Source organism: Pezoporus occidentalis, unplaced genomic scaffold, assembly GCF_034315485.1.
Source record: "Pezoporus occidentalis ecotype Australia unplaced genomic scaffold, CSIRO_AGI_Poc_V1 ctg29, whole genome shotgun sequence".
NCBI lineage: Eukaryota > Metazoa > Chordata > Aves > Psittaciformes > Psittacidae > Pezoporus > Pezoporus occidentalis.
The window spans coordinates 3,459,905-3,473,412 of NW_026914829.1; the positions used below are offsets into that span (position 1 = coordinate 3,459,905).

General features: G+C 38.4%; 1 protein-coding gene across 2 annotated transcripts in view; it reads right to left on the reverse strand.

Moving 5' to 3' along the window:
- Positions 1-884: 884 nt before the first annotated feature.
- The window catches only part of AGPAT5 (1-acylglycerol-3-phosphate O-acyltransferase 5), a 60,493-nt gene continuing 47,869 nt past the window's right edge, over positions 885-13,508 (reverse strand). For both annotated transcript variants that reach the window (XM_062626269.1, XM_062626268.1), the window contains 2 exons: positions 5,219-5,342; positions 885-3,464 (listed from right to left, as the gene is read on the reverse strand). In XM_062626269.1, coding sequence (XP_062482253.1) covers positions 3,239-3,464; positions 5,219-5,342 — 350 coding nt within the window. In that variant the 3' untranslated portion in view covers positions 885-3,238. The remainder of the gene's footprint in view (positions 3,465-5,218; positions 5,343-13,508) is intronic.

Genomic DNA, 13,508 nt, shown 5'->3' on the forward strand with positions numbered 1-13,508 from the left:
TTTAACTGCTAAAATGTTCATACTAAGTGCTAAAAAAAGCTTTATGGCTGTACAACTACAGTCTACTGAAAGGAAAAAGCCCAAGTACTACACTAAGAAAATGCTTCAGGGGAGTCAGAAAAAGACTGCAGCAGGCTGGGGCCCTTCATGTCTACTCAGTCATTTCTTCACTGTAGCATCCCTCAGTGCTTTAGTTTCCTGTCTCACTTCACTTTTTCTGTTCTCCATTATTTAAGTTAATGCTTCCTTACTATCCCAGTTCCTTCCACAAAATTAAACACAAAACCATTGTGGAACTTGCACATAACGGTTTTACATATAGGGTTCATTTGCATACGAACAGAGTAGTACTTGCATAGAGTGAAACTGCTATGATCAGATGCACTTATGCAGCTGGAGAAACAAGTTTTTGAACATAGAGGTACCTCTCGGATTCAACACATCACTAAAACTTAGGTGGCATTTGCTGTGGAGAAATGCTTTGTGTATTTGTTTGCAGTCCCTCTTCTCACTCCCTGGTTGTGTCCAAACTCACCGTCTGTGCAAGGCTACAGTACCCCATTCCTGGCCAGGACTCTGCTACTGCACATGAATAAACATTATTAACAAGCAACACGTGGTGCAGGTGTTCATGGGTGAAAAGCTATTGCAATCCAACCGACCTGACCGTGCGTTGCATTGGCACAAGCACAAATCGATTCTAACGCATTTTTTAGCTGCATGGGAAAAGACGGCAAAATTGTTTTTTTCTCATTGACTGCTTCTCACACAAATCCTTCTGCCAAGGACTCAAACTGCACTTGAAGCCTTTTGTAGGCAGTTCCTGTTAATCAGATTACAAAGACAGAAGTACAGAAAAGTACTGAACAAGTAGACAGGACAGAAAAGTTGAATGAGCATTGGCTCTTCTTATTTTAATGAAGAAATATTTCAAGTTAATATCAGTGCAATTTAGAAATAGCATGTGATACTCCCAATACATCCCAATACATCCCAAATACATCAGCAAATTACAGTTCCAGAAACGTATAAATTAATGGCAAGAAAAAATAATTAAGATTAACAGAGAGAATAAGGTTCAAAATAAACATCCCGTTTGTCTGTTGCACTGCATCAATGATATCCCTGGTACTTAAACAGCAAGAAAGATCCAGTATTTTGTGGTAATTAGGCTCTCCAAAATAGCAGTTATTTTTCTACAAATGAATTAAGCGTTTTCCATTTAGTTTTGATGTATAATTAAATGTTATTCTTGGCCGTTACAAAGAAATTTAGTCTTGTCAGAGTAAAATTTCATTCCATGATTGAAAAATCACACTAACAGAGGAACACTGTCTTCTGGTTATACCCACTGGAAACAGCCAGCTGAGAATAGGAAGAACTACATATGAGCCTATCTGGCTGTTACATAAAATGGCTTTTTTTTTCCTGGTTTCACAGCCTCATAACAATACTGTTTTTCAACATTGTTCCCAGTCATTGTTTTTAAAACGGTTCATCAACATATCCTGAATCAATCACTGATATAAATAACTCCAGTGACAAAATCCATTATGGAAGGACACAGAACTGCAGAACTGCAAACAGAAAGCTGTACCGAAAGATTTTAAGGTGGACCTGTAATTACTCTATAAAATTCTGTAAAAAAACCACCACACAGTAAAAGCAGTATCTTTGATTAACTGGTAATGGTGGAACCTGAAAAACTGAGTTATAATTTTAAGAGACATTAACTCACAAAGGACTCTAACGCAAGACAAATAGTACCGAAGCTAGAGAGAGATGCACATTTAAAGCTTGCAAGTGTGATATAAAAATATTCTCTAGTTTTTTAATTTTGATACAGGGAGACCACTGCCCTAATAGAAGATAAAATACATCCTCTTTCCTACCTCATCGCTGTACGTATAGATTATTCCCTCGATTATCAGGAAATGGCATTTCCCCAACAAAAATACCAGCCATGGGGACTGCAGACTTTCTAGCAGTTAAGAGTTTGTTGATTTTGCTCTTTCAAGTATATTTTCAAGCAGGTGAAACACTGATTGGGTATGAATTTCTTTCACTACATTGTGGTTTAGTCTACTGTGCAAATCATATACATCAACCCTGTAACTTCAATCCGACTGCAGTCCGCACTGCCTAGAATGGTTTGAGAATTTTGTTTGATATTACAGCACAGAGATGACTGCCAGATTATGAAACATCAGGCTAAATCATATTAGTAGAAGGCACATGCTTCGGATTTAGCAGGAATACCTGAAGGCTCCTCGTTACCATACCCTTACACTCCTGAAGTTACAGTAATTCTGTGCATTACCCAAAACGACAGAGTTTGCTTACAGAAAATTGTGAGGCAACAGGAAACTTCTGCTTGTGGCACGTACACATGAAAGATCTGTGAGCTGAGCTGAAACTCTCAAGGTGCTAGGGGTAACGCAGACACAAGGTAGGCTATACAGTCTGGTTAGGCCAGAAACAAAAACTTAACATTTCATTATACTGCATACATTCCTTTTACGCACAAATACAGGGTATTGCAAAATAAGCTGTTTGCTCAGTAAAATTTAATGTTTTGCCTATGTAAAATACCAGCTAATACTGCCATATAATCAAAAGTCATGCACTAGATAAACAGAGCTTCTTCCCCATGAACAGTAGTTCTCAGGAACATTTTATTCTGCTTCAGGTAACAACATCTCATGATTTGCCAGCTTACATAGACCCTTTTAAAGAACACAGTATTTAGCTAAAACTGAAAGGCAAACTTAAAAAAGAAACAAAAGAAGTTTATTTTAGTTGCGATACAGCCGGGACAGATGTAGCTGAGCTGCTGCAATGCACCAAAGAGTAACGAAAATTCAACATGAATATCAGAAGAATAAATATATACCCTAAATTAATCTCTGTAAATACATTCATAGGTCCACTTAAGACACCCTTATGCATCACCCATACTTCATCGAATCTGCAGATAGAGATGGATGTTAGTTCATGGGGAAAGCAATTTATCACGACTTGGTTTATCTGTCATTATTCCAGCAAAAATCAGTAGCAAATTTGAAAATCTACATTTATTTTCCCCAGACCAACCACACAGAGCCTTAAGTCACAAATTCTATTCTCTCCAATGTTCGGTCAATAAGGCTTTATTTACACTTTTTACTATAAAGTCAGGAAAAGGTTTGGTGCAATGTGCAAGAAAAGACTGCACATTTCACTGGTGACTAACATCTGCTTATGGTTTAATGCTAACCCACAGGCAGCCAATTAAAGTCCCATATATCCATGTTTTTACATAAAGTTTCCTTCCAGATTCTGTCAGAAGCATACTAGCAGTCAGGCCACCTAAGAACAGCAAAGATGGCAAAGTTTTCTTGAGGCTTAGTTTGGAATGAACGCTTTTCCCAGGGAACTTATTTCTTCTTTTAGAATCCTTTGCATCATAAAACTCTATTAGTAACCTACAAGCAGACAAAAGGAGATGGTCAAAGTTAAACATTAGTGTAAGAAGTTTTAAATAACTTATTTTCATGCAGTAACTTCTTCTAAGCACACATTATGTAATGAATGATTTCACAATAAGCAGCAGCTCATCTGGAACAACTTTAAGCAATCAGTATGCCATGAGAATATGATGCATTCAAAGTAATGTTGCTTATCAGAGTACCCAACCTGAACCCTTGTAAGCAATAAAAGCAGATTTGGGGACTAATTTTAAACCCTGAATATAAAAGTTGAAAAGAATCCTCTTCATTAAACATTCAGCAGATAAGCCCAGAGTATTGGGCAATATCATAGGACAAAACAGCACACACTTAACCATTGAACACCAAAGGAGGGGGAAAAAGTATCTTTATAAACTAAACTAATAAATAACAAGGGTTCAAAGACACTAAATATTTTGGAAACAAAAAGCACAAAAGTAAAATGCGACCACTAGTTTAATAGTAAACTTTTTTCCTCCTATTTTTGAAAACCAGTAATATATAGATTTGAAAATCCTGTGGTTTTGTTTTGAGTATCTCTAATTTCACCTGACAGACTACTTTGGTCCCAGAAAAGATGTTACAGTCAACAGGATTCTACAAATGAGACACAGATGACCAGAGTTCAGTTTTGCTGGTCTTCATCAGAAGACTACTAAAGGAATATTGGACAGACTTTTATTTTATATATCATTTCCTTTATTTAGTATTTATTTATTCCTGTATGTACTTTCTGTATCAGATTATAAAATGAAGTTCAGAGTTTCTTCCTCTCAAAAGTGAAGAACAGAAAAATTACTTAGTGATCTTAAATTACTTAGACACTTAGTGTCATGTCTACAGAATGAGACATGTTAACATGAGAATGTTAAGTTTTACATGGATACAAAAATCACAGGAAAAATTGATCAGTTTTACTTCCATGAAGTTTGAGATAGGCAGAACAATTTTAAAGCAGAAAGTACCTGAAGAACCAGGGAAATTTCTGGCTTACACAAGGTATTTAAGGATTTAGATTCAGCTCCCTTAGGCTGGACTTCAGACACGGCAAATTAAACCACTGTCTCTCAAACAGTACTTGAAATCCCACATTTAGGCACAAAGTCCTCCTGGAGCACAAGGTCCCCCAGGATCCTTTGCATATGCTCACCAGTGACTTATCTGGGGATGCTAGAGGGATCCAGGTACTTTATGTCTGCCACGATTCAAAGATGGACAGATAAAATTTCTACTTCACCTGATTTCCCCAGTGAAGGCAGGGAGCTCAGCATTACCTGTGGTTTTATCCAGTCGCTGTCCGATGGAATATGCATAAACAATTCTGTCAGAAGAGATTAGATCAAAACTTTCCCCTCTCTAATCTGACACTGACTGTGAGGTTAGAACCACACTGTTTTTTTCTTGCTTGCTTACTGCAGGCATCTTACATTCCTGGCTGCACATGACTCAGCTACAAGAAAATAAAGAGTATTCAGAGGAATGAGTTGCACCTGGAACACGGACTCATACCTCTTCAGTCTAAGGAAGGTCTAAAACCCAGGAATCCCCATCTCCTGACCAAAAGATTTAACCACAAGGTTGTTATACAAAATATGCACAGGAATAGCAACAGCACCCCTCTTCAGAGAGCCCTAAAGCTTGCACTGCTGGTAACACAGAAATCATGGGTATAACTGTTAATATAAAAGAACTAAGACAGCTTCTTGAAAATTGTGTGTATTGCTACTCACTTATCCTTTATTTCAAAACGTTCATGAAGCCACCTTCTCATATACATCTGCTCTTCTGGAATGTCCTTCAGTTCAATTCGATCAATGAAAATATGAACTCTTGGGCACTCCTTGCAAAGAAACTCTAAAAAGAGAGCAAACCAGGAATTAGTTACAAAATCACTGTATACCATTTATTTGTCCAAAATACACCGAATATCTGACATAGTAGCTGCAAGTCCCTTGGAAGCATCACTTCAGCTCTCAAGAGCCTCTCCTCTTTAGGTGTGGATCTTGAGAACATCACTGAACTCAGGAGCCGTCTGGCCTACACACTTTTGAAATGGTGCCACATTATTATGTGCAGCGTGGAAAAATTGTCCTAAAATCCTGTGCTTGGAAACGCTGCACTTCTACCTCAGCAGCCATTTACTCATTCTGTAATGTGGGATGCCATAACTTTGATGTTGTAAAGTTATCCAGCCTGCCATTTTGATTAAAGTTAGTAATCCTCTTTGCTTGTCCTTTTTGAAGTCTAAATTTTGCTTGCTCCTAGATGACAAAATTGGAATTAGAGTGAGTTCCCAAAGTATTGCCAGGAGGAAGTGGGCTTCAGTTTAAGTAATAACCTCTAATTAAAAAGTACAATAGGGCAAAGGACTCAGAAAATTCTACTTTCCATTTTGCACCCCTTCTGCACAAATTTGAGGAAATTTGCACAAATTTCCTCAATTTGTCTCCAAAAATTTAGCAAGTGTTAATTACAAACAAAACTCCATTAATCAAATAGCCTTGTGGGATTTCTTACAACTAACAAGTGGTAAAAATACTGCACGTGGGATGAAAAACCTACCAGTGATTTGGGTATTTGTAATCATTTGCATTTGTTGCAGTATCCATAGCATCCCTGTACAAAGAGATGCATGATGTGAGCATGGAGGCATTTGAAATTTTTATAATCTTCATATTTTGAAAAGGGACCAGAATTGCCTTCCTACAATACAGACAGGCAACAAATGTTACACAGATTGGGTGGTCCCTTTAGATTGTTGACATTTTTTGGACAGCAGTGCAGACATACAGCTTTGTACAGATGTACAGGCCTACAACTGCTATGGGTAACTTGAAGAATGACCATGCAAAACAACTGTTACTGCATGTACATCTTTATTATTGTCTATCAAAGCAGATATTCCCCCATTTGTTTTTCTTCTTTAGAGGAGTTTGATTTTTATGGACTTGGCTAAAAAAGCAATACTTATCATATACTAGAAAATGTCTTAAAAGAATTTTAAAAGCATGAAAATATATTTGTGTGTTGTAGAGGGGCAGGGAAGGAAAAGAGAAAAAGAAATCAGTAAAGTCTTAAAGCATTTTGATGCTGAAATCTGTGAGGTGCTGTGTGCATTTTGTCTAGTCTTCAGGCAAAGAGTCCTTTACTGAACCACACCACAGTGTTGATGGGAGCAACATGGCCCAGGCACCAAATGAAGAAATGGCTGAGGGCTCTAACCAGGAACAAGTTCACCTCTTTGCCACAGAATACCAAACACAACTGTTGCTAAAAAGCTTCTGGTTAAACAGTCTCCTAGCTACAGCTATTAGATGGCAGGCACTCCAAGTACTAGTTTATGTGCAATGCTTTAACTAACTACAAAGAAATCAGCATTCATGCATCTGAAAGCAGGTTTTTCCTCTTGCTTTTAATGGGAAGAAAGGATTTTCCAGGTCTGCTTCTCCTAAGATACCATCCAGGCCGCTATATGCAGGTCATTCACTGTATGAGCACCTAAAAGCATACTTTTAATATTTTAAAATGACAGCTGTATTATCCATGTCTTAAATGCTTATAATGTTCACTGATGTACAAATCCTCTTTTTTGAGTGGCATTATCTATTAAGTGGAACATTCTAAAAATATGCAAAACTGTATCTAAAAAACAAAACCCCAGAAACCGTATGATAAGTCTTTTTTCCACTAGTCTTCTATAAAAACCATCTATGCTATGCATATTCAGCTAGAGCTGAAGATCTAGCTTTAAAAAAAATATTTGCAACATTCTGCGCAATGTACAATGAATGCTTCTTTGCTTCAGAGGGCATAGGTTGTTCTGTATAGGAACAAACAACTCTTTCCTGACATTATTCATCATCTCAGTTGTAACTGATTAAGGAAAATTATAAACAAAGCCAAATTCTAAGTTAGATGAGACAGCATTAATAGCCATATGGTATTTTTAAAACTAATGTTATGCTGCTTAAAAAAATGCTGATATTTAGTCATTTAAAGATGGCAACCACTACATCAATGTTGTATCAATAATCAACTCTAGTTAACACAACAGGAATAAGACGTAAGTATTTCAAAAGAAACACCTTTCCCCAGCAAAGCTGAAATGTAGCAAATTTACAAATCTGCTTATGAAAGAAAAAAACTGAACAAACAGCCAAGCACTGCTGCTGGCCTTCTACCTTATGCCCAAGTCCCAGTGTATATTGATTCTTACTACTTCCTGCACTGGTCATCTTTGACCCGTCTAAATCAAGTTCCCCATATGTGAAGATCCTGAAACTTTGCCTTAATTTCCTACCTTTGTAAATCCCAGTGCTCTTCTCTACAGCTTTACTCTCCGTTGCAGTTTAAGACTTAGTACAGCCTCCTCATAGGCTACGTGATTTGCAACTGCAGGTGCTCCTCTAAAGAGGATAAGGATTCCCACCCATTAAGTCAAGGCCATTTCAAAGCCTGGGCATCCAGGACAACTGCAGATGACACTGTAACGCATGCACTCAAGCTAGTCAGGGAATCTGACTTGTCTTTAATTACCCAGTTGATGTCAGAGTTTAATGTAACTAATCAAATTTATTTTCTTGTTTTAGATGCATAATGTTACTGCAATTACGTTAAGAACACCAGTGGGTAAGAACAATATATTGAGAGGTTTTTGAGAAGAAACAGCTGGATTTTATCACCACAACCTCTAAAGGTTTGTGGTGGTCCCGTGACCCTTAACTTCACATTAGCTTAACTCCCAAAAGACTTATGTAATTAAGCTAAGAAACAAAATCTTATTGAAGCAATTTATTATGCGCAAATTACATCCAACCTCAGGCCTTAAGGCAAGCATCTGACAGGCTTTTCAGATCCCTAAACTTGCCAGAATTTGTTATAATTAACAGCAGGAACAAGCAGGCCTGAACTTCCCTTCAAAAGACCAAACACAAGTCAGGATCATACATTATAATCAAATACTATATTAGTCTATCAAGAACCGAGTATGATTTGGGTTAAATGAACACTAAACTTGTGTGGGAGCCAAGTGGACTGACTTTTGTGTGGGAGATAATTTCCTAATAAAGCTTTCTATCTGCCTAAATATCAGATACAAGTATAGAATATGTATAATGCTTCTAGTGATTCACACTGACACAGGACTCAAGGAGTCAGTGTGGAATTAGGATTAAAGAACAGCCTCCAAGAAAGGAATGGGATCCACAGAGCTTTTAATTGCAAATTAATATCTGGGAGGGTGTTCTGCTTGCTGGGGTTTCCACAAAATTCTACCAGTTTTCAACTTCTCCACTTCAAAAGCTGACTAATTCTCTTTTAAATTATCAGCATTACCAGGGAAAGTAAGGGAAAGGGAGACACTCCAAGCATAGACATACCTATAACTGAGAAGGGACACACAAATGGCCTCAGGCAATCTTATCCCTTAATGCTACCGCAGAAGTTCATTCCAAATTATCTGCCTTGCCCCTTAAGAAAGTTGTGAGAGGGGCGTTACACTTCAGCAGACATTCCAGTTTTCAATTACTAATGAAGGCTATTTTTATATGCACTTTAAACACGACAGCATTAAAGTAGCTCAGATTTCAACCTCCTACGTCTGCTCTTTTACTGCAATGTAATTATTGCCAAAGTCCTTCAAAATTAAGAAAGGACAAACTGAAGCCTGACATAGTGATGTCCATTTAAAGAGCCCCCCTGTTTTCTCCTGGTTTAACAGATTTCAGTAATGTTTCTGATAAATTGAAAGCAATATCACAAGAAACTGAGATCTGAATAATGTATATTTATTCTAAATAATGAGTATTTCAAATGTGTAAGAATATCTCTTCAGTAACAGAACAATTGCTCGTTGTGCTGTGCACAGACAAAACCATGATAGCAAAGACATTCCTCTCTGCATTGTAGATGCTTTCTGCACTAACAGAAAAATTAAATTTTCATTAGTCTGGACTTAAGTGTTCAGCTACCAAAGCAATTTGTAAACCATCTCCTTCTTAAAGAAAGAAATCCCATCTCTCAACTTCCCTTTACCCCTTCCTTACAGCAAATTAACAATCAATAGGCAAAACAAACATAAATTCAAGTGCTGAGCTGCTTCTTAGCTTCACGCTTTCCATTACTTCAAGTTGAACTGACAGGGAACTATTTCACGGTTTGCTCTAACAAAATAAAGCAGTGGTACAGCAAAACAGCACTAGATGAAAAGCAAACATCCAGGGTACAGCAAAGGTTGTTTAGATGGGTTAACCTGAGGAGCAGTGGAAAAGCAAGCAGCTGGTACTGCTGGTAGGGAAGCATGGAGGGGATATTGTTCGGCCAAGATTGAAACTTGCAGCCAGGAGACAAGCCAGAAGAGGAATTGCAATCACAAAAATACTGCCAACCCCCTGTGCAAGGCCCGAGATGCACACATAGGTCAGAGACTTCATGCATGCATGAGGGGTACAGCACAGGGAGTAAGTGCCTTAGAAGCTGGGGGATGTTTTGAGGTGAGAAATGGGATGCACCTGAATCATTAAGCCAGAGTGCTCGCAATGGAAACTGAAAAAGAGAGCATTTCAACTCACAGCTGGGGAAAGCTGAAGGTCAGATGGAGGTAATATATGAGGTGGATGTGGCTAAAATTCAGTGTGAGGGCAAAACTCAGAAGTGCATCTGTACCAATGTGAGAACACTAAACGTGAAGACAGGAGAACAAGAATTATTGGCACCAAGAGATTACCCCTGTAAGGCAGGTATCTCAGTGGCCCCGAAGGAGCATGCAATGCTACCAGGTTACCAGACTTACAGGAATGACAGAATAGGATCTACAGGTGAGGGAATGGTAGTGTGCAAGAAACTTTACATAATAGCTTTATATAATAAGGATAGAGAACCACAAGGAAATCGTTGTGGGTGGAAAATCCAGACTAATAAAATATATATTAGACAAAGAGATATTAAATGACTCCCTGGTAAGTATGGTAATAGTGGCCAGAAACTGTGAAGGCAGACTGAAAGCTGCAAGTTCAGGACTGATAAAGGTAGCTGGAATTTCGTATTTCTGCTATCAAACTGCATCGATGCTTTATCAGGATGAGGTGTAGAGGGGAGGAAAAAAACCCAAAACTAACCCAAGCCAGTCAACCAAAAACACTGAAGATAAAAAGTTGCTTCCTGCAACAACTGTTAGCAAAACCCTCAAGAAAGTATGCCATTCTGATGTGGTCTTGAGTGGTGCACCGTGTTAGTGAGAAGTGTTCTGAAATCACAATGCAATTTATTTCAGCATTGTAGAGAAAGGGTCTTACTGAATTCAGCACACAGATGCAGAGTTAAAGAAACTATGTAATGGGGGCAGTGAGGGAGGCAGTGTCCAAACACCCTAAAAGAAAGTCCAAAAGGAAGCAGCCTGCAGGCTGTTAAAAAAAATCCCTAAATACCAAACCCCAGAAAAGCTTCTATTAGAAACCCATGTAAAAGATGTATAACACTACAAAAGAAGTTGTCTGAGTGAGTCTGAAATCCACCCATATGGCTTAATGGGAAAATTCAGGAGGCTACCATTATTATGGTCCTACCTTGTCTACTCTGAGGAATGGCAAGCTTGCGCAAATAAGGAAAACCCAGAAAACTACACATGCCAAATATAAACATAAAATTAAGAAGAATAAAAGGGAGCTTGAAAAATGGAAAGCATGATCTTAACAACTTTACCTTTTCTTCAATATACTAAAAGCACTAAAGCAGCTAAGGCACTGGTGGGACTGCTGGATGACAAAGGTGTGAAGAGCAGCACTTCCATGCAAAACAAGCTCAAATATTTGTTTGCATTATTCTTTCCTGCTGAAAATGTCTGATTCCTACACCCACTGCATTCTTTGTACCAGATCGCTCAAAGGAACTAGATCAATAAGTAAACAGACAGAAAGTATTAGACTAAATAAACAAGTTGGATGTCAGGAAGTTACCAAGACCAGAGAGCATTCACCCAAAAGCTCTCAAATGTGGAATTTAAAAACAAAGATGTATAACCTATCACAAACAGCTATTGTGCCAGGAAAATGGGGAGTTTCCCTTCTACAAACAAGGGCTTTAGAGATGATGCTGGGAAATACAAACCAAAGAGTCTTACATCCCTGGGTAAGATAGCAGGGTTTATAATAAGATCGCTAAGCACAGAGATAATCACAGTCCGTTGGAAAAGAGTTGGCATGGATTCTGTAAAGGGAAATCCTGTCTCACCAATTTGCTGGATTTCTACATCAGTGTCAAGATGCAAGGCAGATAAAGGGCATTCACTGGACATGATATATCTGAATTTTCATAAAGCCTCTGACAGGGTTCCACACTGAAGGCCATTAAAGAAACTAAGCTGCCATGGGATTAGAGGAAATGTTTTATAGACCGAAAGCTGCTTAAAGGAGAAGCAGCAAACGGACTTAATGGTTGCTTTTCAGGATTGAAACAGACCCAGGAACTGGGGTCCTCCAGAGATCGATGCTAGGTTTTACCCTGTGTCATGACTGATGAGCTGAAGAAAGGAGCAAACACTGAATCCGCCAGTTTTTCACATCTTTTTCAGAAGATCCTAAGGTTTTTTTGGTAGTCACATGCTGGCTAAACTCCAAAAGGACCTCAAAGCTGAGCAAACAGGGTGAAAAGGTGGCAGCTGAGCTTCAGCATAAACAAACATGGAGAAAAAAACCCTGAAACCCTGATTACATGATGCTCAACTTGCAGTTGGTGGTTACAATTTGGGAGTTGCTGACTCTTCTTTGAAACCATCTTCTCAATTGTGCAGACCCCCCCAAATCAGCATCAGGAAGCACCAGGAAGGACACTGAGAACAGGGCAAAGTGAGTCATTCTGCAGATACATAAAAAGACTGTGAATCCGTATTTTAAATATTGTGTGCAGTTCTGGTCTCTGTATCTGAAGGAGGATGTAGTAGGCTCAGAGAAGGTCACAGAGAAAGCCAACTAAAACATTTAAGGAGAAAAAGCACCTGCATTACAAAGAAGGAGAAATTAAAAAGGCTGAATTTTCAGTTTGGAGAAGGGAAACAGAGGGAAGGCTATGACAGCTTAAAAAAAAGTATATATATAATAAAAAAATCCTGAAGACAGCAGGGTAGGAACTACAGCTCAACAAATCCTGCAAATTCAAGGGTAAATAATCACATTTCTGTACCTTCTTGAAGATTCCCAGATGTAAGAATCTTTAAAAATCATTATTAGAAAATGGCACAGAGGTTTTCTATACTGGTATTAGCACTGGAGAGCAGCAGGGTGTCATTGTGAGCTGTCTTGCTGAAACAAGATGGTATCTGATGAAGACCCATAGTACTTGCACATTATAGTTCACTGAAACATCCTTCAAGTGGCTTTAATTTGTTATTCTAACAGATGCATTCTGGCCTTTGTACTGCTCTGTAACAGTCTGTGAATATTGTATGTTGGCCAAGTTAGCAGGAGGTTTCCTGCAAAAGCATAACAACTTTGTTCAACAGACTGCCAGCAACAGAACTTGGATAACGTTAGGTCTGTGGACTGCGTCTAAAAAGCATCCCCACACTGGTAACTGAAAAGGATTAAATTTAGGAGATATCTGTGCCTTCCTTGAACCTTTTTTAGTTTCAGAAGTCAAAAAAAAAAAAAAAGTTGAAATATGCAATTAATAAAAAGGCAAAAGAAGATACAAGGATTGGACCAGTTCAAAACAACGCTCTAGCAAATAAACAGGATCTGTTAGGAACTATGCCAGTACTGCTAGTATCGATGCTTTTGCCGTTTCTTCAGCCAGTGTGTTTTGACAAACACAGAACACTACCACAAACAGAGTAAAAGGACTATGATGCACAAAAAAAGCAAAAATAAACACAGGCTCTCAAAGCAGCAACATATTTGTAGCCAAATCTGACAGCATGAAGAAACTAACGTTGTTTTTGTTATCCTCAGGGTCTAGATACACTTTTGCATAAAGATCAGGAGCTCCCCAGGCTGTTGCACATAAATGCTGCCTGGCAAGTGGAATGCT